The sequence below is a fragment of the Athene cunicularia genome, assembly GCF_003259725.1.
Source record: "Athene cunicularia isolate RWA chromosome 19 unlocalized genomic scaffold, athCun1 chr19_part1, whole genome shotgun sequence".
NCBI classification, from domain to species: Eukaryota; Metazoa; Chordata; class Aves; order Strigiformes; family Strigidae; genus Athene; species Athene cunicularia.
Window position 1 is genome coordinate 12,011,444 of NW_020799124.1, and position 24,612 is coordinate 12,036,055.

The window sequence follows — 24,612 nt, forward strand, 5'->3', positions numbered from 1 at the left end:
CTGCAAACTGACTGAGGGTGCCCTCGATCCCCTCGTCCAGATCATCAATAAAGATGTTAAACAGGAGTGGCCCCAACATCGAGCCCTGGGGGACACCACTCGTGACCGGCTGCCAGCTGGATTTAACTCCTTTCACCACAACTCTCTGGGCCCGGTCGTCCAGCCAGATTTTTACCCAGCGAAGTGTGTGATTGTCCAAGCCTCAAGCTGTCATTTTTGCCAGGAGAATGCTGTGGGAAACGGTGTCAAAAGCCTTGCTAAAGTCAAGGTAAATTACATCCACAGCCTTTCCCTCATCCAATAAGCAAGTCACTCTGTCATAGAAGGAGATCAGGTCTGTCAAGCAGGACCTGCCTTTCATAAACCCATGCTGACTAGGCCTGCACATCTGGTTGTCCCTCATGTGTTGCATGATGGTGTTTAGGATGAGCTTCTCCATCAGCTTCCCGGGCACCGAAGTCAAGCTGACAGGCCTGTAATTTCCCAGATCACCCTTGCAATCCTTCTTATAGATGGGCGTCACATTGGCCGATTTCCAATCAGTTGGAACCTCCCTGGTCAGCCAGGACTGATGGTAAATGATAGCTGAAGTAGAGGAAGAGGCTGTCTCTGCATGGTCAGGAGCAGACAGACCAGTCCAGGGGAGTATGCCTGTGCAGTGACTTAGAATAGTAACCAGAGGTCCCTCCATCTTAATATCTTCTCCCTCCTGCAGATCCATGTCTTGATCTTCCCAGAAGGAACTCGCAATCATGGTGGCTCCATGTTGCCCTTCAAACGTGGGGCCTTCCAGCTGGCTGTGAAAGCCCAGGTGAGAGCCACCTTCCTCCTGTCCCTTGGGGTCTGGTTTGCCTACCATGATCCACCAGCAACCAGGGCTAGGTAGCTCCTGGTCCCTGGCTTCCTTTGGGATTGAGCGCACATCCAGCAACCCATGAGGAGCTTGCAGGTGGCAAGAAGGGGCTGTTTCTGGGAAACAGTCATGACTCAACTTGGGAAAAAAGTGGGGGAAACTTGGCAAGAGCCCTGGACCTATCAGTGGGTGTAGTTTCTGCTGAACAGGCCTCTGTACATACTGGTTTGGCAACCCACAAATTGTTGTCCTAAATACAGAGATGAAAATGCAAAAGCCAACAGTGAGGACATTGGGTGATACAGTTAAATGATCTAAACATCCCAATAATCCCCTGCGTGTCTACTATGCACTGACTGGGATAATTATCAGCAAGGTGCGGGATTCACCTTAGAATACCAGTTTCATTCTGGGGGAGGAATGGGGAAATTTGTAGATTCACTGTAGACTGCCTTCCCTCCAGGTGCCCATTATTCCAGTAGTGATCTCTTCCTACTACAACTTCTACAGCCAGAAGGAGAAGAGATTTACACCAGGTGAGGATGACCTGGGGCAAAGAACAGGCTGGATGTTAGTGTGAGCTCAGTCCCTGGAGGGAGCCATGAGGTGGGTGGACAGAGGACCACATGTGATGTGGAGACAGCAGCCGGACAACAGCAGTTTCTGCTTTCTCAGGAGGGGAAGGAATGGAGATTTCAAGCATCACTTTTGCCTCTCCCCTTCTCATAGCTTGCCCAATACCCATATGAGGGAACCTGGAAAAGAAGCAGAGTCCTGGGGCAGGTCCTCTCCATGCTACCTGGGATCTGCAGGGGCATGGAGAGTTGGGAAACAAAAGCAAACACGAAGGTCTCAGCAGAAGTCACCCTGAGAGTATCTTCTCCCAGTTACCATGTTTCATTCATTTATTGCGGCAAAAATTTTTGCTGGTCACTGATAAAATTTTATGGGCATAAAATGACACAGGTCTTGGGCTTCAGAAGGAAAATGCAGAAAATTTCAAATTTCAACAGAGAAGAAGTAACCCATCCTGTTCCTCCACTTCCTTTGCTGACGCCCACCCCAAAATGGTGGCTTCTGCCACTTTCCACCCTCCTGGAAGCCAGCCCTGCTCTTTCCTAAGGGGAGGATTTGTGTTTGAAATTCTCATTCCTCCCATTGTTTGTGCCTGGGTGTAGTCATTCCCTTGCAGGCAGACACCTGAAAGAGAAAGTGGTGCAAATGATAAACAGAAATGTTTGTTTCTATTAATCTTTCCCGGTCTACCCTGTCTCTGTTGGCCACACACAAAAGCCTTTTGGTACTGGAAGGGTTCCCCCGCGCAGGGGTCCATAGGAGCATGAGCAGCCCTGCTCGTCTAGCCGGCTTCCTCCCCATCACACCCTCACTCAGCTGAGCAACCAAGATACAACACTGCTCCGGGAAATCAGAGAATAACGCAATGGGGAGGGATCTCTGAGGCAGCTGAACCTTTTGCTTTAAGTAAGGCCAACTCTAAATATAGAAGAGTGCGCTGTGCCTTGTCCAGCCGAGTCTGGGGCATCAAAGGAGATTTTTAGGAAAAACTATTGGCTGTTGCATGTACATTTGTCTTTATAATATTCTCAGCCTGGGAGTTTGTGGTTAGCTAACCTCTAAGCCCTTTTCCAAATTGCTGTTAAGCAGGTAGGACCTTACTGCTGGAGAAAGAATCACAATTAAGTTTTCCTGGACCTTCCCCCTTTTCCCACCTGCAGGTTTTGCCAGGGCTGATACTGAAGATGTGTTACATGTGGCCAAGATTTCTGCACATTGAGCAGACTGAGCCTTGGGTCAGGACAGCTCACCATGGCCACAGTGGCTCTGGGCACACTGATGAACTTCTGGAAAGCCCATCCCTGTGTCTGGTGTGTGCGCGTTGTCATGCATGGAGCAAGGCTGGTGCTTGCTGGAAGTCTGTTATAACCCAACAAACCTACATTTTAAACACAGTTCCATCATCACTCAGCTTTTTCTGTAGGACCAAGAGAAGCGGAGTCTGAGATACCTGAGATACCAAAGGCCTAGCTTTGGATGTAAGATGTGCAGGCAGGGAGCATGCCTTCTGCTTTTGTGAAGCTCTTCTCTATGCTTCTGTTTTGCCTCCTTTGTGTGGCTCTGCTAGCAACACTTCTGGATCTCATTTCCTAGCACACATGTAAAGGCATGAAAGAAAGTTAGAAAATGACACAGACACTCCTCAGCTCCTCAGGTGCGTGTCTGTGCAGGCAGCGTCTTGTCTCCACTAGCCAGAACAAGGGCCACTGGGCACAAGACCAGAAGAGTATGGTGACAGTTCCCCAGTATATTCTTCCTGTTTGCACCAGTCCGTTGCTTAGGCTTTTCCCAAGAGGAATATGACACACCTGGGCCAAGCAGGGAATCCTGAGTGCAGTTCATCTCATCCCAAAGCATGTTTCTGGAAGGAGGGACTCTGCTGAATTTGGTATACATAGGTCAGAGCATGGTCAGTTTGCATGTGTTGTATTACAGACATATTCTCTTTGCAATGATTTAGACAGACCCTGAGGTCTTCCCACTATGAAAACTTATTCTGTATGAATCATTGCACTGGATATGTTTGGGGAGAGATTCACCTGTTTCTCTATTTATGATTTTTATTGTCTCTGTGGATGGGAAAAGTCTGATTTGGGTTTTTGCTGTGTGCATCTGGGACATGACTGGGTTGCTCCACCATTGTTGGTGGGTGAAAGGGGGCATTTCCCTTCATTTCTAACTTGATCTCTCTGTTATATCTTCTCTTGTTCATCTATACCACTCATATATTTTCTTCTCCTTCTCTGGCCATCCTATCTCACTCTTTCAGGAAAAAGTATCATCCAAATCCTGCCAGAAGTGGAGACGCTTGGCCTGGGCCCAGATGATGTTCCCAAGCTCATCGAGCAGGTCCGTAACTCCATGCTCACTGCCTATGAGGAGATATCAGGAACAACAAATGGGGCTTCCCATCAGTGATCCTATCTTCCAGCTCCAGCTCTGTGTGTAGCAGCTGAGGGGGAGGGCATGGCAACGAAGGCAGGTCTGGCAGCAGACACAACCATGGACTGCAACCCTGACATACCAGAGACAGTAAAAACATCTACAGAGGAAGAAAAGCTTGTAAGTGGAGGTGATGAAATGGTTGCCATGTTCCTTCCGGAGAACTATGCCACTTGCACGGACAGACGCACAGTGGGTAGCTGGACATTGCTTTGTAATTGTAACCCCGAGAACTTCTCTCCAGCTGGACCCCAGGCAGAGCTGGACCCTTCCTGTGATCATTGCTACATGATTATAAGCATCTTTTCCTGTTTAAAACCAACAAGGTGGAGGCATTAATCCCAAGCCTGTGACCATCCTGACTGTGGAAGTAGCTGTCTTGGGGTTTGAGGGCCGCCACATTCCCCTGGAAGCGCACCCAGGAGAAGGCACTGTCTCCTGCCTCTTTCAGCGGGGACGCCTTGAGAGGTACCTCTGCCACGAGAGGGGAAAGCCAGGGCAGCCTTGGGTGAGGGGGATTAAAGACCTTGCAGGTGTCTGCAGGTGTTGGGTGTTTCTTTGTTTTTCTTAGCTTTCCTTTTAAGTAGCGCAAGATTTTGCTTTCAGTATTTGGGCAGATCTTGAATGTGTGAGGGGAATATGCCTGGGGACTCCAAAAGCAGAGGCAAACAGCAGAAACGTGTTCCTTAACATCCTTGCTGTGCCCTGATAACCTCATAATTTTTAACACAACCTATATATTTTTCAACTCAAATGCACTCTGGGAACTGCAGCTCCTGATTTCTGAATACTGCCTGGTTTTGTCCTGTCTTCTGTGTCTTGCCTTCCTCTGGCCAGGGCCACCACAGCCTTTCCCTGTTCCCCACACGCTGGGGTCTCATGAAGTAGCATGGTCCCCAAGCTCCATCGCTCACCTGGGGCCCCAGGGCATGGGTGGAGAGCACGGGGCACTGGGCTCACATGGGCATGACTTGCCAGCACCCCCCGACATGGCAAAGTGCTGGTGCTGTAGCCGTGAGATTTTACCAAGCATCCCCTTCATTAGTCCTCATCAGAGACACCTACTCCACCCACAAATTTCACTCAACCGTAGGCTGCTGCCTTCTTGCTTCTAGTCCCTTCCTTCCCTCCCAGTTGTGCCAAGGAGAGAGGGAAACTTAATATGATTTTTACATGTATTTATTGATTTAATAGGATCTTGAGAGTGATCATCCCAGACAGATTACTAATTTTTAGCCCTAATGCTCATGGTTTATATACCACCAGTTTATAGTTTGCTTTTTCATGTTGATACATTTAGCTATGAATCATAGCCAAAGAATGTTTTGGCCACATGCTTGACATACCAAAACTGATGCCAAATGTAGATTAGCACATACAATGTATTTTATTACTGCCCAGCACAGCCAAACTAATACATGTTCACTACAGGATTTAAACACAAGATGTCTCTAGGCTTCAAGATGCACCGGCCATTCTCCAGAGTCTGAACTCTCACTGCTAATTAGAAACAGCCTAAACAGTTTATGTTGTGGTGCAAACCAAGAAGGAGATAAGGAAAGTTTTGAGCAAGATTACATGAATTTGCTAATTTCTGAGCAGGTACAAGGGATAAGGAGTTTGATTTTGAAATGCAAGCACACCAGCCTCCAGATTTGACACTCATTCAGGATGGGAAGTAAAAAATTTGTCTTGATTGTGCCTTTAGGGAGTCATAAATCATCCAGCACCTAACCAAGTCTTGCACACCTCTGAACATTTTTTTAGGGCAACAGACACTAAAATGTCATTACCCTTCCATCTGAAGACTTACATTACTGGAAGCTTTTACAAATAAATGATATAAAAACCACAGTACAGCAAATAAAACAGTAGACATAGTCTTGAGCTCCTCTCTGGGGAAACATGTGCTGAGGTTCAGTTGACAGCGGTCAGCTGAGCAGGACGTACAAGCAGCAGCTTCCCAAGAGCAGTTCAGTGCCACCATTAGGAGTTTCCAATGCTGGTCTGATGAGCAGGATTAGAAACTGTCAATGAAGCAGAAAAAGCTACTAAGAGGCAGAAGGTCTTTCTGGGACACAATAATTCTCCCCACATTTTTATTTGTCTCTGTAGCTCACAATAGTCATTGGTGAACGGGTAACTGAGTGCCAGGTCACACCTGTATTCTTGTACCTCTGAGACACCTTGGTGCTTCCAGCCTCATCAAACTTACCTTCTGTGACCCTAACATCAGACAGCCCTTTGGATGAGTGCTTTTGGGGCAATTTCTTGACACTTGAAGAGATTAAATTTTTAGCAGTTGCTTTTTAACACCCTGGAATTTCACTGTCTTTGGGTTATGCAAACACAGTTCAGCTTCCTCCCAGCCTGATGATAAAAGAGCCACAGAGAGCAGCTCAGTGAATTCTAGTGACCATAAGACTAAGGTAATAAAAGAAATCAGGAAGCCTTTATTGTTTAGGGAGAAGGTGAGCATCAGCAGATTCAGTTCCTGAAGAATGGGGTGAAGTCACCATAATTTAGCCTTTACATCAAGTGCAAACCTCTTTCTTAAACAACAGTGACTCTCAAATAGCGTTTATCAAACTCAGTACAGGAACTGCATGGAGATGCTTTGTGGTCTGTGCCTTGCAGAATGACAGAGCAGGTGATCCCAGGTATTGTGTTCATCTATAAATGGGTTGACAGAAGGAAAATATCCCATCCAGTCCATTCTGCTCACGTCATACCTGTCTTCTGCAAGTCTCTTCTCCCTACATCACTTTCAACTGGGAGAACTCTCGCCAAAAGCATATCAATAGGACACAGATAGTGTCCACATCTCTTATATGAAGACATTGTCTTTCAGGATGTATCAGAATCTTTGTGTGTTAAACTACTGGTATGTTAGGCCATACAGCATCAAAACAACTCCAGTTGTACCTTAAAATGCTTTAAAGCTTTAAGGAAGGCAAGGGGACGGCAGGAGCTTGGAGCAGCAGACTAAGAATTTGGATCATCTTGGCTAATTCTAATTGATTTCTTCATGGACACCCTTCCTGTGAAGTAAGACTCCAGTTGTCCCGGAATAAGGTATTTAGAGAAGGACACATTCACAAGGGCCATAACAGACTGGATTTTCAGGGATTTCCCATCAAGTTGAAGGGGAAGAGTCAGGTTAGTAAGGGATGATGGGTGATGGCTTGCAAGGAGACTAGACTAACAGCACCTCTGCCTCCAGTGGTGTCTGAGTGGGGCTGAAATGACGGCCAAGGTCTTTTTGGGGATAGAGTCACTGTGATGACCTTAATTCTTTTATTTTCTTAGGCATGGAAAAGTCTGACCTTGCAGGGCATTTATTATCTTTGGCAGACATTAGACAACTGCATACCTTTTGTGACACTCTCAGGCTTATCTTTCCAGGGTGAGAGGTCAAGCGTGTCGATCTCATGGCAGTCAACAAAGTTCTCAGGATAACTGTTGACCTTGAACACATCCCTGGGTATATTTTTGATATGAGTATTATCACAGATCACCGTCGACAGTGAGATTTTTCTCAGTGCATGCAACTGCTGCGGAGTGAAAACTCCTGGTTTCTCCCACCAGAATCTGCAATGATATTTTCAGAAGCAGGTTAAAGTCTTCTTGAAGTCATTTAGTGATGGTTACTTGCCAAGAAGGGAATCTGACCAAGGTGAGTCTCTGCTCATATCCACCTCGATTCAGCAGGCAGCAGGCAGAGCCCTCTGAGGTGAGGTGTCTTCAGTGTGGCCAGGTCTGGATTCTGCCACTCATCTGCCAGTGCAAAGAGCCTGCCCCTTCCACGCAGCATCGCCAGGCTGCTGGGATGCAGGGACTGATCCTCCCCTTTTGTAACCCTGAGACCAAATGTCACCTCAGGCAGAGACTACTGCAGATCACCCATGGCCTGGAGCTGGTGCTCCCCAGCTGCATGGGTCTGTAGGAATGGACTGTAAAAAGGAGTCCTTTGGCAACTGGGTTAAAATCAAGATGTGAGCCTTGCAGGGAGCACTCACTGATGTGTTGAAGACGGGCTGAATGTTGCATGGAATGTCAGCATCTTTTCCCATAATAAATGCCATGGAGGATGTTTGCTCTCAGAGCTACCTACCTGTCCCCATCACGCAGGTTCCTGAACTGGGTGCCGATGATACAGGCCAGGAGGGGTCCAACTCTGCCCTGAGGAATTAAGGGCTCTGCGACTGCCCCAATCCAGAGGTCAATATTGTCTGGTGTCCCATACAACTCCATGAACTTCTTGGCCAGTTTGGAATTGCCTAGCACCTCAGAGAATTCATCTATGTTTTGAGGCTGGGAGAGCCCACAGAAGCGCCTCCAGGCATTGTAACCTGCAAAAGCAGGAGCAGCAGCTGATCAGGACCTGTTTCCCTGCCATCTGCCTAGGCTTGGGAGCTAAACAGACCGCTTGACACATGAGCAACATCTGTTTCTTCTCATGGCCTAAAGGATCTGGAAGACATTATTTTCTAGACAGTCACACAACAAATGCCATCTTTTCAAAGTTCTTTTTGTACGCACACAGTGAAGTAACAATTTGGGTTGCCTTTGCATGTGACCACAGATTCATCGCATGCTGTTCGTTAGAGCCACCTAGTGCTGAGGGTGAACGCACCACTCCTTGAAGTTTTGGGAGGCAACATTTCTAGGATCAAAGTCCTAGAAACAGCAACATTAGGTTGTGTTTAACCCATTGTTCTCCAGCACCTGAGGGCTATCATACGTGTGGGTGCAAGCCACTTCTGCTCAGAGCTCTGGGTTGTCTGAAGACACAAAATAAGCACTGATAGGCAAAGAACAAAGCACAGGTGGTCTGTCTAGCCCATGTGAAAGTTGAACTTGGTTATTTGCATCTGTACCTTCCCTACCCCACATTCTCTCTCTTTGCAATACACCACTGTTCCTACCCCTCTTTATTACATTATCCCAAGTATCATCTCTGCTTTCCAAGACTTTTGTCCCCGTCTTAAATCTCTCTCAAAAAAATCTGTATAATAGAGACTTTCTTCTCTGAGCTTGACTGTCCATCCATCCTTTGCCCTCAAATCAAGGTACAGTTTCTCCCCATAGGTACGGAAAAAGCTTAGAACATTCGTGGAACTATAAACAGCAGAATAAAAAAGAGTGTTGTTCACAGGATGTGTCTCCTTACCTGGAAGGCCATGGTCTCTTCCCCGTTGCATGTTCAGGGCTGCTAGATCCAGACCCATTACCTCTGTCTGTTCAAAAAGGTGGTTCTGGAGCTCCTCAACAAGCAGTTGATTCTGTTTCATTAGTTTTGCATGATCAACTACCATTCCCCGTATCAGTGGGTCAATGCCACCTGCATTCATCGCAAATCAAGAAAAGACTTTTTGTACCAAGTTGCAGCTTTGATGTTCCCTTTTGTGCAGCTGAAACAGTGCTGCATTAGATGTCTTTTCTACTCTGGGCTGCGTGGAGTTTACCTAGCTCCATATTTCCATTTCAACATATGCTAGTGCATATGTACATATCTGCATATGCCAGTAAATGAGACCTCCCTTTAGTAACTAGATTCCCCACCGCTCCCCATCACTCAGCCTTCCCTTCCACAGCCCTAAATCCACTTGCTGTCCACCAGGATCTCCAAGTCCCTTTCTGCAAAACTGCTCCTTAGCCTGTCAGTGCCCAGCATGTACTGACACGTGGGGTTCTGTCCAAGCTTTAGGTTTTGCAATTGGTTTTGTTTATAGTTAGCTATTAATTGACAAATATTTATTAAACCATTACATGAAAGGATACAATAAATTCATGTCTGTCTATGTCTTTTTCATAGCCATTAAGAATAGAGTATTAGGAAAACAAAGGAAAATTGGCTGCACATGTGTATTTTGGTATGTTCTCCACAATTCATAGAATCATAGAATGGTTTGGGTTGGAAGGGACCCTAAATATCCTTTAGTTCCAACCCCCCCTGCCATGAGCAGAGACACCTTCCACTGGCCCAGGTTGCTCAAAACCCCGTCCAACCTGGCCTTGAGCCGTTCCAGGGAGGTCAACCTGTTCCAGTGTCTCACTGACCTCACATTTAAAAATGTCTTCCTTATATCTAACCTAAATCTATGCTCTTTCAGTTTAAAACTGTTACCCCTCATGCTATCGCTACACCCCCAATAGAGTCGTCCCCCCGCCCCTTTCCTGTAGCTCATTTTAAGTACTGGAAGGCCACTATAAGGTCACCTCAGAGCCTTTTCTTCTCCGGGCAACCCCAACTCTCTCAGCCTGTCCTCACAGGGGAGGTGCTCCATCATCTTCATGCTCTCCTCTGCACCCACCCACATCATTCTGCTGTTGGTGCCCCCAGAGCTGAACACAGGACTCCAGGTGGGGTCTCATGAGAGCAGAGTAGAAGGGGAGAATCCCCTCCCTCAACCTGCTGGCTACACTTCTCCTGGTGCAGCCTAGGACATGGTTGTCTTTCTGGACTGTGAGCGCACATTGCTGGGTCAGTCAGTTTTCCATCCACCAATAACCCCAAGCTCTTCTCCGCAGGGCTGCTCTCAATCCACTGTATTTGTGCTTGGGATTACCTCGACTCATGTGCAGGACCTTGCACCTGGCTTTGTTGAACTTCATGAGGTTATTTAGATAACTCACTTTGGAAGAGACATTTGTCTTCCTTAGAAAGATTCAGGTCTGTAGTTATCAGCCAGATAAGTGCAGGATCCAACAACTCTCTTTAGAGTCATGAAGAGAGATGGCCATCACTAGGAAGCAATTATGCCATCTTAGATCAGTTAAACCGCATGCATCACCCTCTGGCAATGCCTGTTAATTATAGGGTGATAGAATAGCTTAGATTGATCTAAATTTTGGTTATCTGACATTTGGCACCATGAGTCTCATACCTCCTGGAACAGCACGAGCAGTTGCACTGTCAGTGAATGCGCAACACTCACACTGTTGGATCTTTCTAATCTGAGAGATGTATGGCAACCTGAGAAGGAGGTTTAATCTGTTACATATTCTAGTTATTTACTGGGATATTCAGAATATGAATGCAATTATTGTGCAATGATCTGAGGAAGACAACACTGAAAAACTGTGCAAAAGAAGCTGCAGAACTATATGTTCTGATGAAAAAAATCCTGCTCCTATGTAGCTGTTTCTGCAGGAGTTGGTGCTTGGTGTGTAACAGCAGGCAGGTTTTGGCCGGGCTCCTTTGCCTGGGTACAATGCAGAATCAGTGTTAGGCTGTGTTTAGTAACAATTTTGCAGGGCTGTCCTGCTGCCCCACATTTAGCAGAGCACTGATTTGTTCGCAGCCCCTTGGGTAGACGTGTCATGAGCACCTTCCAAGCTGAATGGCACTGTAAGTTGTGTGAGGCCAGTTAAATAAATGGAACTAAAGCAGGTTTTGGAGTCCAGGCTCGTGTGTCTTACCAGCTGACCTCCACCCGAGTGTCTGCTTCAGGACCAGACCAGGATTGCTGGCTGCCCCACATTCTTACCTTCCATTATAATTCTCCATGGAGCACAAAAGGTCAAATGAAGAGGGACATTGGAGAATGAACCCAAAGGTTGGAAACTGTCATCCAAGCGGGATACAAATGGCCGTACTGACACATGACCAAATCGGAAAGCCAGGGAAAAAACATTTGAAATTGTAGGATCCACATTCTCATTGTAGCCACTGTATGAAGGGATCCATTTGCTGGTCTCCTCTGCAAGCAGAAGTGGGAGGTAATCTCTGTATGTTATCATCTGAAAAAGCACAAAAGCAGAGCAAGTTGTCAGCAGCTGTAGTAGAAATGCCATTAAAGTGAAGTGCAGAGCATGAATATGGACTCTCCATTGTGTAGTAGAGTTCATTAAGATCTTCAGAAAAAAGAGCTGTAGCAATGGTTACAAATCTGACATAATATATTGAAAATATTTAATATAACAAATAATTGATAAATTGGTAAAATAATAAATTAAAAAGCTCTGGATGCCCATAGTATCTCAGATGGACCATCCTTATTCACAATTTTTGACTCCCACAAATAACTCCACTAGATCTGCAAACCATGATTTTCCTCCTTTTCCTGGAGGAAAAACCATTCCTAAGCATGCAGATGATAAACAGCGAGCAGTGATCAGTACCTGGATTATGGCAACTACAATTTTTCGACTCTCTTGGTAAAGCTTTTCTCCATCCCAGTGAGGATTTAGTTTCCTCAGCTCTGAAACCAGGCGGTTGTGCTCTCGTAGGAAGACAGTGTGCAGTGCAGACAGCCCCAGGTTTTCAGTTACACGTTTGTCACCTACAAATGAAAATATTTTAGAAATTTTGTCAATTGATTTTATTTCAGCAGCAGGTTTTTGTGTTAGGACAGACAGGTAACAACTGATAGTCAGTGTTACTGGCAGTAATGCTCATGGTTAAGCCTCTGAACAGTCATCATTCATGCCAGAAGTTTCCAGCACAGACAAAACATTCTCTGTCCAACCATTTATTTAAAACCATTGTAGAAGAGGCTTTGGGTAATTTAAACTATAATGCAAGTGGTCATGAAGCATTAAAAAATATCATCTGCCTTCCTTTTGTACCTCAAGGATATGATCTTCTTTTATATCAGTGCTGTGATAAAAGGTTTTAAAGATTTGCTTCAGTTCACTCAAGTTGTAAAGTCATCTGAGAAGTCTGTGAATGTGCCTTCAGCAGAGATGCTGGAAGAAAACTGGAGGGAATGAAGTGAAGTCTCTGATAGCTGATGGAAAAATCTCCTCACTCAGCAAGGAGCTCTTCTCGTGTGCAGGGAATGAGAAAATAATGTGCAATGGGAACACTCTATACTCTTATGATTGACTTTGCAAACCTCACATCTTTAGGGTTTGGGGTTTTTTTAACTGTTGTGCCTATGATGGATCACTTTCCATTTTAATAAGTTCTCTGTTTTGAGTCGTTAGTTTCTTTACATTTCAGACAAACTTCTAGACTTGTCTTCTGATGTAGTTTGGGATTATTTGAAATATTTTAAATTTAGAATGTGGTACCAGGGAGAGTAAACTAAATTGATTAAGAGTGTTTAATTGTTATTATTGATTGAGTTGAAAACAGAATGGTAAATTCTAGGTAAGAGGGGAAAAAAAGTCACTGAGAAGTTTTAAATGCTGGTGGGTTTTCTACTGAAAATGTCTCCCATCTTTGAAAAGACTTTTTAAAGGGAGGATGATTTGCTGAAACTTTTTTGGGAAATTAAAACAAAATAATTTTCCCGTTTAAATAAGCAATTATAGGAGGATCCCCTGTCTTTCACCTTACACAAACATGTCTGACAGTGCCTCTTACAAATATAAGGAGACACCTGACCATAATGATCCTTTCTGACTTTATGGGCCACTGAAAATTACTCCACAGTTGCACCTTACCTGCTTTAAAACAGGGGATGTTCATGCTCTCATTGGTGAGAACACAAATACTTTTTGTATTGTTCTCAAAGGGCAGTAATTCCAGCCCCGCATCAGTAAAATTCTGGTTCACAGCCATCAAACCCAGGTGATCTGTCTGATTTCTAATACTCTTTGCCACAGAGTCTTCACTGCCGTACACTGTGCTGGCGTCGATGAACGAGCTGACAGCATTGATCTGCTCACGAGTGAACGTCCTGGGATTGCACACAGACGCCGACTGGATGAATGGCATGCATGAGTTTGACCGCAGCATCCGTGGGTCATCGGGGGGAAACTAAAGCAAACAAACATAAGCAATGCCTCAGAAAGTCATGTGGGTTTATTTTTACTGTCTTAAGATAGCGTGGGATGGAATGAAAGTCGGAGTACCTTAATTGGGAAGCAAGGCGACTTGAAGGCACAATCGGTCTCGCAGTGAAGCTCTGGACTAAATCCTGCACCGCTGGAAGGGGTTAAATCTATGTCGTGATTGACCCACTGGCCCCAATGCATGAAGACAAGAGAGAGCTCTTGATCTTGAGTGATATTCTCGTTGGCTGTGTGAGCAATTTCATTTGACACTTTTCGAACCTGCAGAAAATCAAAGTGAAAGTGTGTGCGACCATCTCTACCGCAGTGAACTCACCTCTCAGTACAATACCCACTATAAGATCATGCATAAGACGATCTTAGATAAGCTCATAAGAGTTAATTATGGCATTAAACAGACCCATGCCATGCCCCAGGTCTATCAAAACAGATCTGATAAGTAGCACCCTTTTGACTCCACAGCCATTCAACCAAACCCAGCTTCATGGAAAGCCGCTTATGGCTGAAGCTGATGTACGTGCACACAGCCAGAAAGTCAAGAAGCTGGCTGAGGAACATCCAAGGTTTGTATAAACATCCCGGTGTATCGGTGGTGCTGTCTGCATCAAACCTTGGGGTGCACACTTCTAAAAAGGTTATGTTATCTATGCTTTGCTTAGTGAAGTTTTCATAGAATCATAGAATGGTTTGGGTTGGAAGGGACCCTAAACATCATTTAGTTCCAACCCCCCTGCCATGAGCAGAGACACCTTCCACTAGCCCAGGTTGCTCAAAGCCCCGTCCAACCTGGCCTTGAACCCTTCCAGGGAAGTCAACCCGTTCCAGTGTCTCACCACCCTCACATTAAAGAATTTCTTCCTTACATATAATCTAAATCTACCCTCTTTCAGTTTTAAACTGTTACCCTTGTTTTATCCCTACACCCCCAATAGAGTCCCTCCCCAGCTTTCCTGTAGCCCCCTTTAAGTACTGGAAGGCCTCTATAAGGTCTGCCCAGAGCCTTCTCTTCCCCTTTTCCAGTCAGCAGGAACTTCACCAGACTGCCATGACTTCTCAGATATGATGGATAGTGGCTGAGCCACTTCAGCCAGCAGTTCTCTTAGGACCTGTGGATGCATCTCATCATGTCCCATGGACTTGTGCACCTTCATGTTCCTTAGATGGTCTCAAATCTGGTTTTCTCCGACAGTGGGTGGTCCTTCATTCTCCCAGTCCCTGCCTTTGCCTTCTGTAACTTGGGTGGTGTGCCTAGAGCACTTGCCAGTGAAGACTGAAGCAAAAAATTCATTGAGTAGCTCAGCCTTCTTCATATCCCAGATTACCAGGTCTCCCGTTTCCTTCCAGAGAGGGCCCACATTTTCCATAGTCTTCCTTTTATCACCAACATACCTGTAGAAGTTTTTCTTGTTGCCCTTGATTCCCTGGCCAGATTTAATTCTATCCAGGGCTTTGGCCATCCTAACTTGGGCAGTTTCTCTGTATTCCTCTCAGGCTACTTGTCCTTGCTTCCACTCTCCGTAGGCTTCCTTTTTGTGTCTGAGCTTAACCAGGAGCTCCTTGATCATCCATGCAAGACTCCTGGCGTTCTTACCCAACTTCCTCTTTGTTGGAATGCATCGTTCCTGATCTTGGAGGTGGTGATCCTTGAATATTAACCAGCTTTCTTGGGCCTCTCTTCCCTCCACGGCTTTATCCCATGGTCCTCTACTAAGCAGATCCCTGAAGAGACAAAAGTCTGCTGCTTTCAGGAAAGCAGGCGAGGGTAGTGAGCTTGCTGTGCACCCTCCTTGCTGCCCCAAGGATCTTGAACTCCACTGTTTCATGGTCACTGCAACCAAGGCTGCCCTTGAGCTTCACATTCCCCAGTGGCTCCTTGTTGGTGAGAACAAGTTTCAGCATAGCACGTCTCCTCATTGGCTTCTCCATCATTTGGAGAAGTTGTCATCCACTCATTCTAGGAACCTCCTGGACTACTTATGCCCTGATGTGTTGTTCCTCCAACAAGTATCAGTGTGGTTGAAGTCCCCCATGAGGACCATGACTTGTGAACATGAGGCTGCTCCTATCTGTCTATAGAAGATCTTCCTGGTCGGGCAGCCTGTAGCAGATCCCCACTATAACATCACCTTCTCCTGCCCTCTCTTTAATCATGACCCATAAGCTTGTGGTCTGCTCCTCATCCATTCCCAGGTGGAGCTCCATGCACTCCAGCTGGCCATTGACCTAGAGGGCAGCCCCCCCTGCTCATCTCCCCTTCCTGTCCTTCCTGAAGAGCTGGTATCCTTCCATTCCAACAGTCCAGTCATAGGAGCCATCCCACCAAGTCTCTGTGATACCAGTAAGATCACAGTCCTGCAGGCGTGCACACGTCTCTAACACCTCTTGTTTATTCTCCACACTATGTGCATTTGTATAGAGGTGTTTAAGTTGTGCCCCATGAACTGACTTACTGGCTGGAATTCCTTTGTGCTGCTCTCTAGGTGCTCTCCTGCTGCCCTGTGACCCCTGTCCTGGATCCGGGCATCTATTGCTGGCACGGGCATCAAACTGGTATGAGTGGGATGGGTTGAGGTTCCCCTCCCCTGGCAACTTTAGTTTAAAGCCCCCTTCACCAGCTTGGCAAGCCTATGGCCAAGATGCTCTTCCCCTTCTCTGACAGATGGACCCACCAGCCCCGTGTAGGCCAGGCTTCTCAAAGCAAGTCCCATGGTCTAAGTAGCTGAACCCCTGGCTGTGGCACCAGTCCCATAATCAATTGTTGATTCACCAGATCCAACTGGCCCTTTCAAACCCCTTCCCTCTGACCAGGAGGACTGAAGAAAAAACTACCTATGCTCCAGAGTCACTCACCACCACTCCCAGGGCTCTGTAGTCCTTCTTGATACTCCTCAGACTGCTGCTGGCTGGATCACTGGTGCTTGTGTGAAACAACAGCAACAGGTAACAACAGTCAGTGGATGTGCGAGGCTCAGCAGTCTCTTGGTCACATCCCTGACACGAGCCCCCAGTAAGCAGCATGCCTCTCCAGAGTGTGTCAGGATGGCTGATGGTGCCTCCGTACCTCTCAGAAGAGAGTCACCCACAACCATCACCTGTCACCTTTCCTGAGTTGTGCTGCTTGTTATACAGTGAGCAGATTGGGCTGCTCCTGATGTGACAGGTCTTTCCTTCTTCACCTGCAGAGCATTGAAGTGGTGCTTGCAAGGGCATCTCAGGTTTCCGGGTAAGATTCTGCCTCCTGCAGGTCCTTGCCGTTGCAAGCTTCCATTCTTCTGCATCAGTCGCTCTCCTCCCTTCTGCGTGTGCTGGTAAGGGACCTTTTGGCAGTTTGGCCGTGGGCTGTGGGGGTCCACTGCAGACTGTGCTTGGCACCAGGTATCTAACTCTTCCTCAGCTTCCCTGATGCTCCTCAGCCTTCTCACCGCCTCCTGCAGCTCACCCACCCACTGCAGGAGCTCCTCCATCCAGGCACACCTGTTGCAGGCAGGTCTGCCGCCCGTCCCTGCCCCAGGAGAAAGCTCTGGGCACTCCCGCAGTCTGGGGCCTGCACGGCAGCCTCTCCCTTCAGCACCTCTGTCTGGGTGGAGGCATCGGCCACCACTGGGGAGATGGTGTGGACCCCCCGGCCAGAGCTGCAGCCTCTGTTCTCAGACGAGTGCCCGTCATCCTGCCTGGAGGGTCGAGCAGGATGAGTGTGCTCGGTCTGTGCAGATGGTGACAGCACGGTGCCCCGTTACTGGGTTATGTGAACCTCAAGCCTCTCCACTCAGACAGTGGAATGCCCCTCCTTCGAAGAGCTGCCCTCCCCGCATGCCCTTCCACACAAACTGCTGTGCAAAATCACACAAAACTTCACAACCTTTTTGCTCATGTCTGTCTCCAACAAAACAACATCACCCCAAGCCCTAGCTCGGAAAACAAGCCTCAAATTAGCACCTGAGATCAGAGAAAAGGATCAAGCAATTTGCACTCTAGATGTTGCCACTGTTTAATTTCTGATGGATGTAGTGAGGGCAGTGTCCACTACTGTTATCTGGACAAGAATAATTTCTCACCAGCGGGAGTGGGAACCCATTGTACAGCTTTCCTTCACTTGCTCCTCTGGGAACAGACACTCCATCTTCATATGCTGCTGGGAGCCAGCGAGCAAATGCACGGTTCGAGGAGCCCAGATGAGAATGTTTTCTGCAACATCACAACAAGAGAAGCAAACATAGGTGTGATTTCAGAAGTGAACAGGCTTGTAGAGACTAACATTTTGCAGCCCTTCAATTCATGTCTGATTACTTCGGTAGCAGAGGTGATAGCTAGAAAACTAAATAATACCATTACTGCAGAGAAAAATGAACTTCTTTGACATTAAGAAAAGATTCCTCATGACATTATGTTAATTTTATTTGTCATTTACATCTCTGTAGCACCTCTGTCTCCACTGCTGCTCCACACAAAATCTCTCCTAGTAGTGTCACCACCAGTGACCAGGGTGGCCGTGCCTTTGCCCAGCTGAGGGCTAGAAGCTTCCAAGGATGAAGATCCTTCGTGTCTGCAGGAACTTGTGCCAAGGCTGCCCCTTCAGGAAGTTTTTCCCCATGTCCCACACAACCTCTCAAACTGCAATCTGCAGCTGTGGCCACTTGTTTTATTGCCTCGTACAGCTCAGAAGAATTTGAATCAGTAAACTCAGCAATACTCGTTCAGAAAAACAATAATGCTGATTGAGCCAATGATCTGTGGCCCTAATGACACAAACACAAGTTGTTTGGGGGAAACCAGTTATTGAATATCAGCTGGTGTATAGCAACTTTCTGTGTTTAAGCCTTCAAATCCACCAAATAATACCTAATAATAATTATAGCTAATAATGATAATACCTGCTTATACTGAAAAGGAGTGGTATACCCAGAACGTACAGCAGCTTGCTGTGAAATAAGTGCATGCCCTGGAACAATTGCTGAAGCAATTCCATCAAATGTCAAGAACCCAGTACCACCACAGCTCTTGTTTTGATTGCTATCACTATCTTTGCAGGCATATTTTTGCAAAGTATTCAAGTGTTATCTCATGGTGTATGTCTCAAGCTGAGCAAGATCTTTGGAAAAATGTTAACAGATGACAGAGTCCACTCGCTTCTGAGTGCCTCATTATCTCACCAGCAGCCCACTAGACTAGCAACCCCAAGGACAACCCTACCCCGAGACTAAAAGTTAACACAGACACTGCTGTCCGGGGGAGAAGGATCTGGAGTCTGTGGGTAAAGGTACAGGCTGACTGTAGCACTAGCACCATGAGTGTGACCTCCCTGCACGCGTGATGCAGAGTTGCACTATGTCTTCACATCTGGCACATCTTTTTCATGCCAGATGCACATCAGATGCAAGTCCCGCTCAGACTTTGGGGCTGGAGTTGACACACCAGGCAGCAAATCTATGGCAGAACAGGACAGCAAGCCTTGACTTCCAAGTATTAGGCTAGAAATTTTTCCATCTTCTGGTCAATAGAAAAGCTAACAAGGAAATAAATAAATGTATGATCCCAGGTTTGAACCAGGAGGGAAGCGATGTGCAAAAAGCTCATTGTTTTAGATTAAGGATACACAATACATGAAGAGAGAAGAGCCAAGAATGAAAGTCTTATTTACTTTCCATCCTTACGCATCACAGCAGTCGCCACACAGATATGTTGACAGCTGAATGTTTTCATATGAACCAGCCTGGGGAAATTACTATCATCCATGTTACGAAAGGGTGGAGGGGTGATTTCCTGGAGCCTCAACCTGAGTGAGAGGCTGGCTGCCATAGCCCCAAAATCTGTTTTTCTCAACTTTTCACCTCCCCTCACCCCAAGATGTCCCTTCCTTCATCCAAAGCAGCACATGGAGGGCAATGGGCTCAAATCTGAAGTTTTCAAGAAAGGACATCTTTTTCCTACCAGGCATATGTAGAAATGAAACATCTGTTATAGGTATCACTAAAATGAGCATTTCACTCTTCTTGCCCTGTTGAAAGGTACTTACACAAATGACCTTAAGACAACTATTCAGGGTCAAACTACACACTTGAGACTCTCCTTGTCCACATGCAAATCCTACCTGTTGTTACACTCCCCAGTAATGGTCCGGTAAATGTCATGGTTTGGGCATTTAATGGAACGAATCTGATAGTCACACCCAGTTTCTTTGGAAATCACCTCCTTCTGTTTTCTGTCTAGTAGGTCTGCAAGAGAAACCACGCAAAATAACATCTGCTCTTACTCATTTTTACTTTAACTTTTTGGTATTCTTGGTCAACATTTGACTCAGCTGAGTCAGAGCTGTGGATATATAACATATGGATTTGAATTGTTAATTTGGTACCTAAACCCTTTTGTGGATCAGCTCTCACCTCTGGGCTAGGGAAACTGGGCTGGCATGGAAAAAACTTTCCAGGGGAATACGGGGAGCATCATCACCAGCAACGTTTTACCCTAGACTGGGAACAAAATTATGAGCACGCAGAGCGGTACAACCTGGGCAGGTGGGTGTGAGGACTACAAGTGGAAGATGGATTTCTCTTCTCAGCAGAGTCTCCTAGCATTCAGCCCATTTTGTCCCAGGTTTATCACACTGTTAGGCCACTTTTATCTTCAAAGATATGAGATAGGCACTGTCAAATATGATGAACAAAACACCGGCTGGGCTGGGCTGTCTCTGAGCATGTTTAAAGTTGATTCACCTGGGGCTGTTGCAGGGAAGGGTTTTATCGCCAGTTGTTTGGATCACAGCAGAGCTGCTCTCTGACATTCCTGCTGTGGTAAATTTTCTGCTCTTAGCAGTTTCTAAGACATTTTGGCCTAAAACCACTTTACCTGTAACATTGGATCTCCATTTCCCGGACAGATGCAGCTTTATTTTGAGGAGTTTCAAAGTAGTTTCCAAGTAATCAGCAGCACGAACTGCAGATCTGGTTCTTCCTACTGGGTCCTTTAAGTGCTTCAGGAAATTCATTGGGTTGGCAACTTTTTCCTCTAGGTTTCTCTTTAAGCTGAATATAAAAGAGTCTCATGAAGCACCTTCTCTGCAATCAGACCTCCACTGTCATGCTAGGCCGGGTGTACTTAGACATGACAACACTGCTGGGTCCCAGGCAGGCTCTGCTCACCTAGGACAAGCTGACTGCTCACCGGCTTTGCACATTATCTCAGACAGATTTTGGAAACCAGATCACTATGATCCCCTTCAAGTTTCCATTATGTCCTTGTCACAATAAATTTTGTTACATCACATGAAAACACAGTGGAAAACCCTTATTCAGTGACTGGATAAAATGTTACATTTCCTACATCACAAGATATATCCTGTGGATACAGAGACAACCTTGGCCCTGTTCCATCTCTTCCAAGTTCCATGGCTCTTTCTTGCACAAAGAAAAACCTCCTGTAGGGTGGGTGGAGAGAGACTCCTCCCCAAAGCATCCTGATGCCAGGAACCAGCCTGTTGGGACAACACATAGAGGGATACCTGGGGTTTGACTTTCTGCTGAGACTTATTTCTGACAGGGTGGTCACCTGCTCAGCTGAGGTCCTTCCAGAGAGGGGCAGAACTTCAGCAGGCAGGAGAGGACTCAACAGGTGTCCAGTGTGCCCATACCACTGCGGAGTACCGAGAGGTGCCTGTGGCAGTGCAGGTGAGGAGGCAATAGCTGCAGGTGACAGGGTGGCCCTGGGACTGAGACAGGACAATCCTGCCCAAGCGGACAAAAGCACCTCTCCAAACTATGACAGGGAGAGCCCCTGATCAAAGGCGTCTCCATGATAAATACACATTGGGAAACAGAAGAAACACACATATATTTTCTCTTATTTCCTTATAATGTTGTGGCCCTCATGCAAAAAGGACTTACCTTTTTCGGGCATGTAAATACGCTGTGTCTACCAGCTGCCTGGCCTCACTAATGCTGCTCAGAAGAGATGAGTCTGATAAAGCCCACAAGTCCTCTTCTAAAAAAAAAAAAAAAAAAAAAAAAAAAAAAAAAAAAAAAAGAGAGAGAAAAGCATGTATTGAGGATACTTTGTAATGTACACCAGGAGCTACACATCCCACCCCACCGCTGGGTGCTGAGGTGCACCGATTGGCTTTACATGCAGTTCCTGCTGTGTGTTTAGTGCTACCTGGATACCTTTATCTGTGCTTCTCCTGCTCATCTGCTTCATCCCATTACTGAGGTCCTGAAAGTCACAGGACAAGCAGTGGTTGTAAAGCAGTAGCTTATTTTCCATTTCACAGAATTGGCTCTGATGGCTTTGAGAGGCTTTTGGAGAGTTATTCTTCACACTTCTTTTTGAAGCTATTCTTCCCCGTAAGAAGGGAAATGCATAGAAGCAGCCAAATATATGATATGTGACTCACTTTCCCTGTCATAAAATTATGATCAGGTGCTTGGAAGACCCACTGGTTAAATAGGCATCTTCCTTAGACAAGTTTATTAGGTATTGACTTCACTGTTAGTGGGCCAATCTACAGGATATTTCGAATTCATATTGGAGCTATATCTAACTAGGAACTCAGACTGATGCTTCACGCCCTTTCAAGCACAGTAGCAGCCAAAGAAGAAACAGAAACTTACTGTTTAATGAGGAGTCCTTTGCCCCGACTAAGTAGAGAGTAATGACGGATCCTAAGAGAGTAATTCTTAGGTTTACGCCTAGAGAGAAATGCAACATAAAACATATGAATGGGCAGGGCTTCACTGAAACATCAGAAAAGATTGACAGGTTTGGTTTGACCATTTCTGTCAGGATCCAGGAATAAAATACAGCACACCTCTGACCGGGTCTGTTAAGTGGGACTCTGGCTGGCAAGGGCTGTAGCTGTAGGTGTTGGACGGACACAGGGACATCCCATTGGTGTGGGACATCCAGTAAACTGGACTAAGTGCCAAGGAGGAGGCAGACAAGTACGGTCCAGGCTTCAGTGATGGAGACTATTGGGAAAGTGCATGGGCAGTGCCTTGGTGTCCTGCCGTCGGGAGGGTCCTTCTCAGGAGGCTGGTGTAAAGGAGGTTAGACAACACATCCCTCTCTGCCCCCTCTGTCTTGTTACTGAGCAAAACAAGCTGCTATGTCTAGCACTGGTCCTCCAGCCTTCAACGACTTCTATTAGTCTTCTTGATGCTCCCTGGAATTTGTCTATTCCTTTCTTACATCAACATTAGAAATGTGTATCATCTGTTCTCACCAGTGTTACATACAACAGCACAGTGCCCTCCCTGAAAGATCTTTAGCCAAAAGGTTACAATTAGATATATTTTAAGTAATTTAGTCAATGTTTTAACTGTTTAGAGCAGGAAAGACAGACAAAATTTGGAAGAACTAGCCAACTTTTCACAGTGGGGCAGGTTAACTTAATTCACAATCTGTGGAAATTCTTCAACCATCTTCACAGGGATTGAAGGCTCCTTATTCCTTTCAATCTTATATTGCAGGGTACTGCTACATGAGGCAGAAAAGCTGTCTGTTTTCACTTTCAAAATAAATGAATTTCACATATAGGGGGGAGATGTAAGTATGGAGGACCACCAGCTCCTAACACTCTACTGCTTCTTCATCTCTGTGGGCTCACCCATGGAATGCACCAATACCCACACCAGAAATATCAGATCAGTCAAATACAGATATAAAATTAAAAAGCACTGATCTTACCTGCCATCTCTGAAGAGCTGGTGGGACTAGGAAACAAGCCAGTCCTTTATAGAACCTGAACCAGGGCAGAAATTATCTGTGTCTGACCTGGGTGTGGCCAAAAAGGGAGAAACTGGGACCAGATTGAGCCAAAAGGAAATATCTGCTAGTTTGCTTTCCTGGATTAAGCAGAAAGGTGAACACTTCTCCATTCCTTCTGTGTAAACATTGACTTCCTTTCTGACAAATCAGTAAAAAGGGAAAAAGAATAAAGGCACACATTTCTTTTCTGCAAGTGAAAGAGATCAGATTATTTTTATGATGGTAAAAGATGATGGTGGGATTTGACTTCTTTTTCCTGTTGGTTCACATCTCTGATGGTTTGGGAAGCCAGAAATAAGTCATTTTACCAACATGCATTTGTAGAGTATACCGAGGTCCAAATACAGTGTGTCTGAACGGTGGACCTGCCAGAATTTGTATCCAGGAAAACTAAAGTTGTGTCCCATTTCAAACTGCTTAGTGAGATGGTTTATATAATTAAGCAGTGATTTGGAAATGCATATAAAATAACTGCTGATTGTGTGGATGACAAAGACTGGTCAACGAGCAAAGCAGTTGCACAGAGCAAGCTCACACTGTCTCCCCTAAATTCACATGCTCAGTAATATGGATAATCACAAAGTTATACCTGTGCAAATAAGAACAGGCCAGAGGTGCAAATTGTGAGTTTCCATCCTGAAATGTCTAGAAAGGAACAAAGTGTCGGTCCAGCCGAGCACTTCCGCGTGGATTACAACAGCCCTACCCTAGGAAAAATGGTTGTATTTCAGTGGACAAATGGGAAGATAGCAGAAATAATTTAATTCTTCAAACATCAGTCAGGCTGATCACAAAAGAAAATACTGAATTCTTACTGGCAATCAGCCATGTAAATCTCACAAGATTAGGGAGCCAGTCCTTCCTACCATTTAAATATTTTTACAGTTCTTATTAAGCCAAAATAGATAAAAGAAAATGAAATAAATGAATCTGCTAACAAACATGTATAATTTTAAATCTGGGGAAAAAAAAAAAAGTCTGTGAAAGTCAGCTTTTCAGAAACTGACAAACTGACAATAAAATGTCAATATTTCTCCACTAAAGAGAAATCCAAAACCAAAGGCAGAAGCTGTCCCCTGGTACCAGAGAGACTCTGATCGCCCTAGCAGGTGCTCTAGCATGTCATCCAGCTTTCTGCCTACAAAATGTACATAAGCAGAAGTCCAGGTACCCGAAAGGTAGTTTTGTTATTTCTTTTGTATTTGTGACATGTACCATTGCAATTGCATTAGTGCCTC

At 45.7% G+C, this 24,612-nt stretch overlaps 2 protein-coding genes across 2 annotated transcripts in view; one reads left to right on the forward strand and one right to left on the reverse strand.

Annotated features, from left to right (window-relative positions):
• Positions 1-4,170, forward strand: part of AGPAT1 (1-acylglycerol-3-phosphate O-acyltransferase 1) — a 7,542-nt gene extending 3,372 nt beyond the window's left edge. The window contains exons 4-6 of the mRNA XM_026861642.1: positions 716-811; positions 1,317-1,389; positions 3,699-4,170. Of these exons, the coding sequence (XP_026717443.1) occupies positions 716-811; positions 1,317-1,389; positions 3,699-3,847 (318 nt within the window). The 3' untranslated portion in view covers positions 3,848-4,170. The remainder of the gene's footprint in view (positions 1-715; positions 812-1,316; positions 1,390-3,698) is intronic.
• Positions 4,171-5,062: 892 nt separating this feature from the next.
• LOC113487144 (myeloperoxidase-like) lies at positions 5,063-22,297 on the reverse strand. Its single transcript, XM_026861558.1, has 13 exons — positions 22,219-22,297; positions 21,496-21,592; positions 20,462-20,637; positions 19,707-19,830; positions 17,674-17,803; positions 13,679-13,879; positions 13,268-13,583; positions 11,999-12,159; positions 11,365-11,617; positions 9,045-9,215; positions 7,986-8,223; positions 7,245-7,462; positions 5,063-5,898 (listed from the first exon to the last, which is right to left on the reverse strand). Exons 3-13 carry the CDS (start codon positions 20,598-20,600, stop codon positions 5,858-5,860), a joined length of 1,992 nt encoding a protein of 663 aa, XP_026717359.1. The 5' UTR covers positions 20,601-20,637; positions 21,496-21,592; positions 22,219-22,297; the 3' UTR covers positions 5,063-5,857.
• Positions 22,298-24,612: the final 2,315 nt, after the last annotated feature.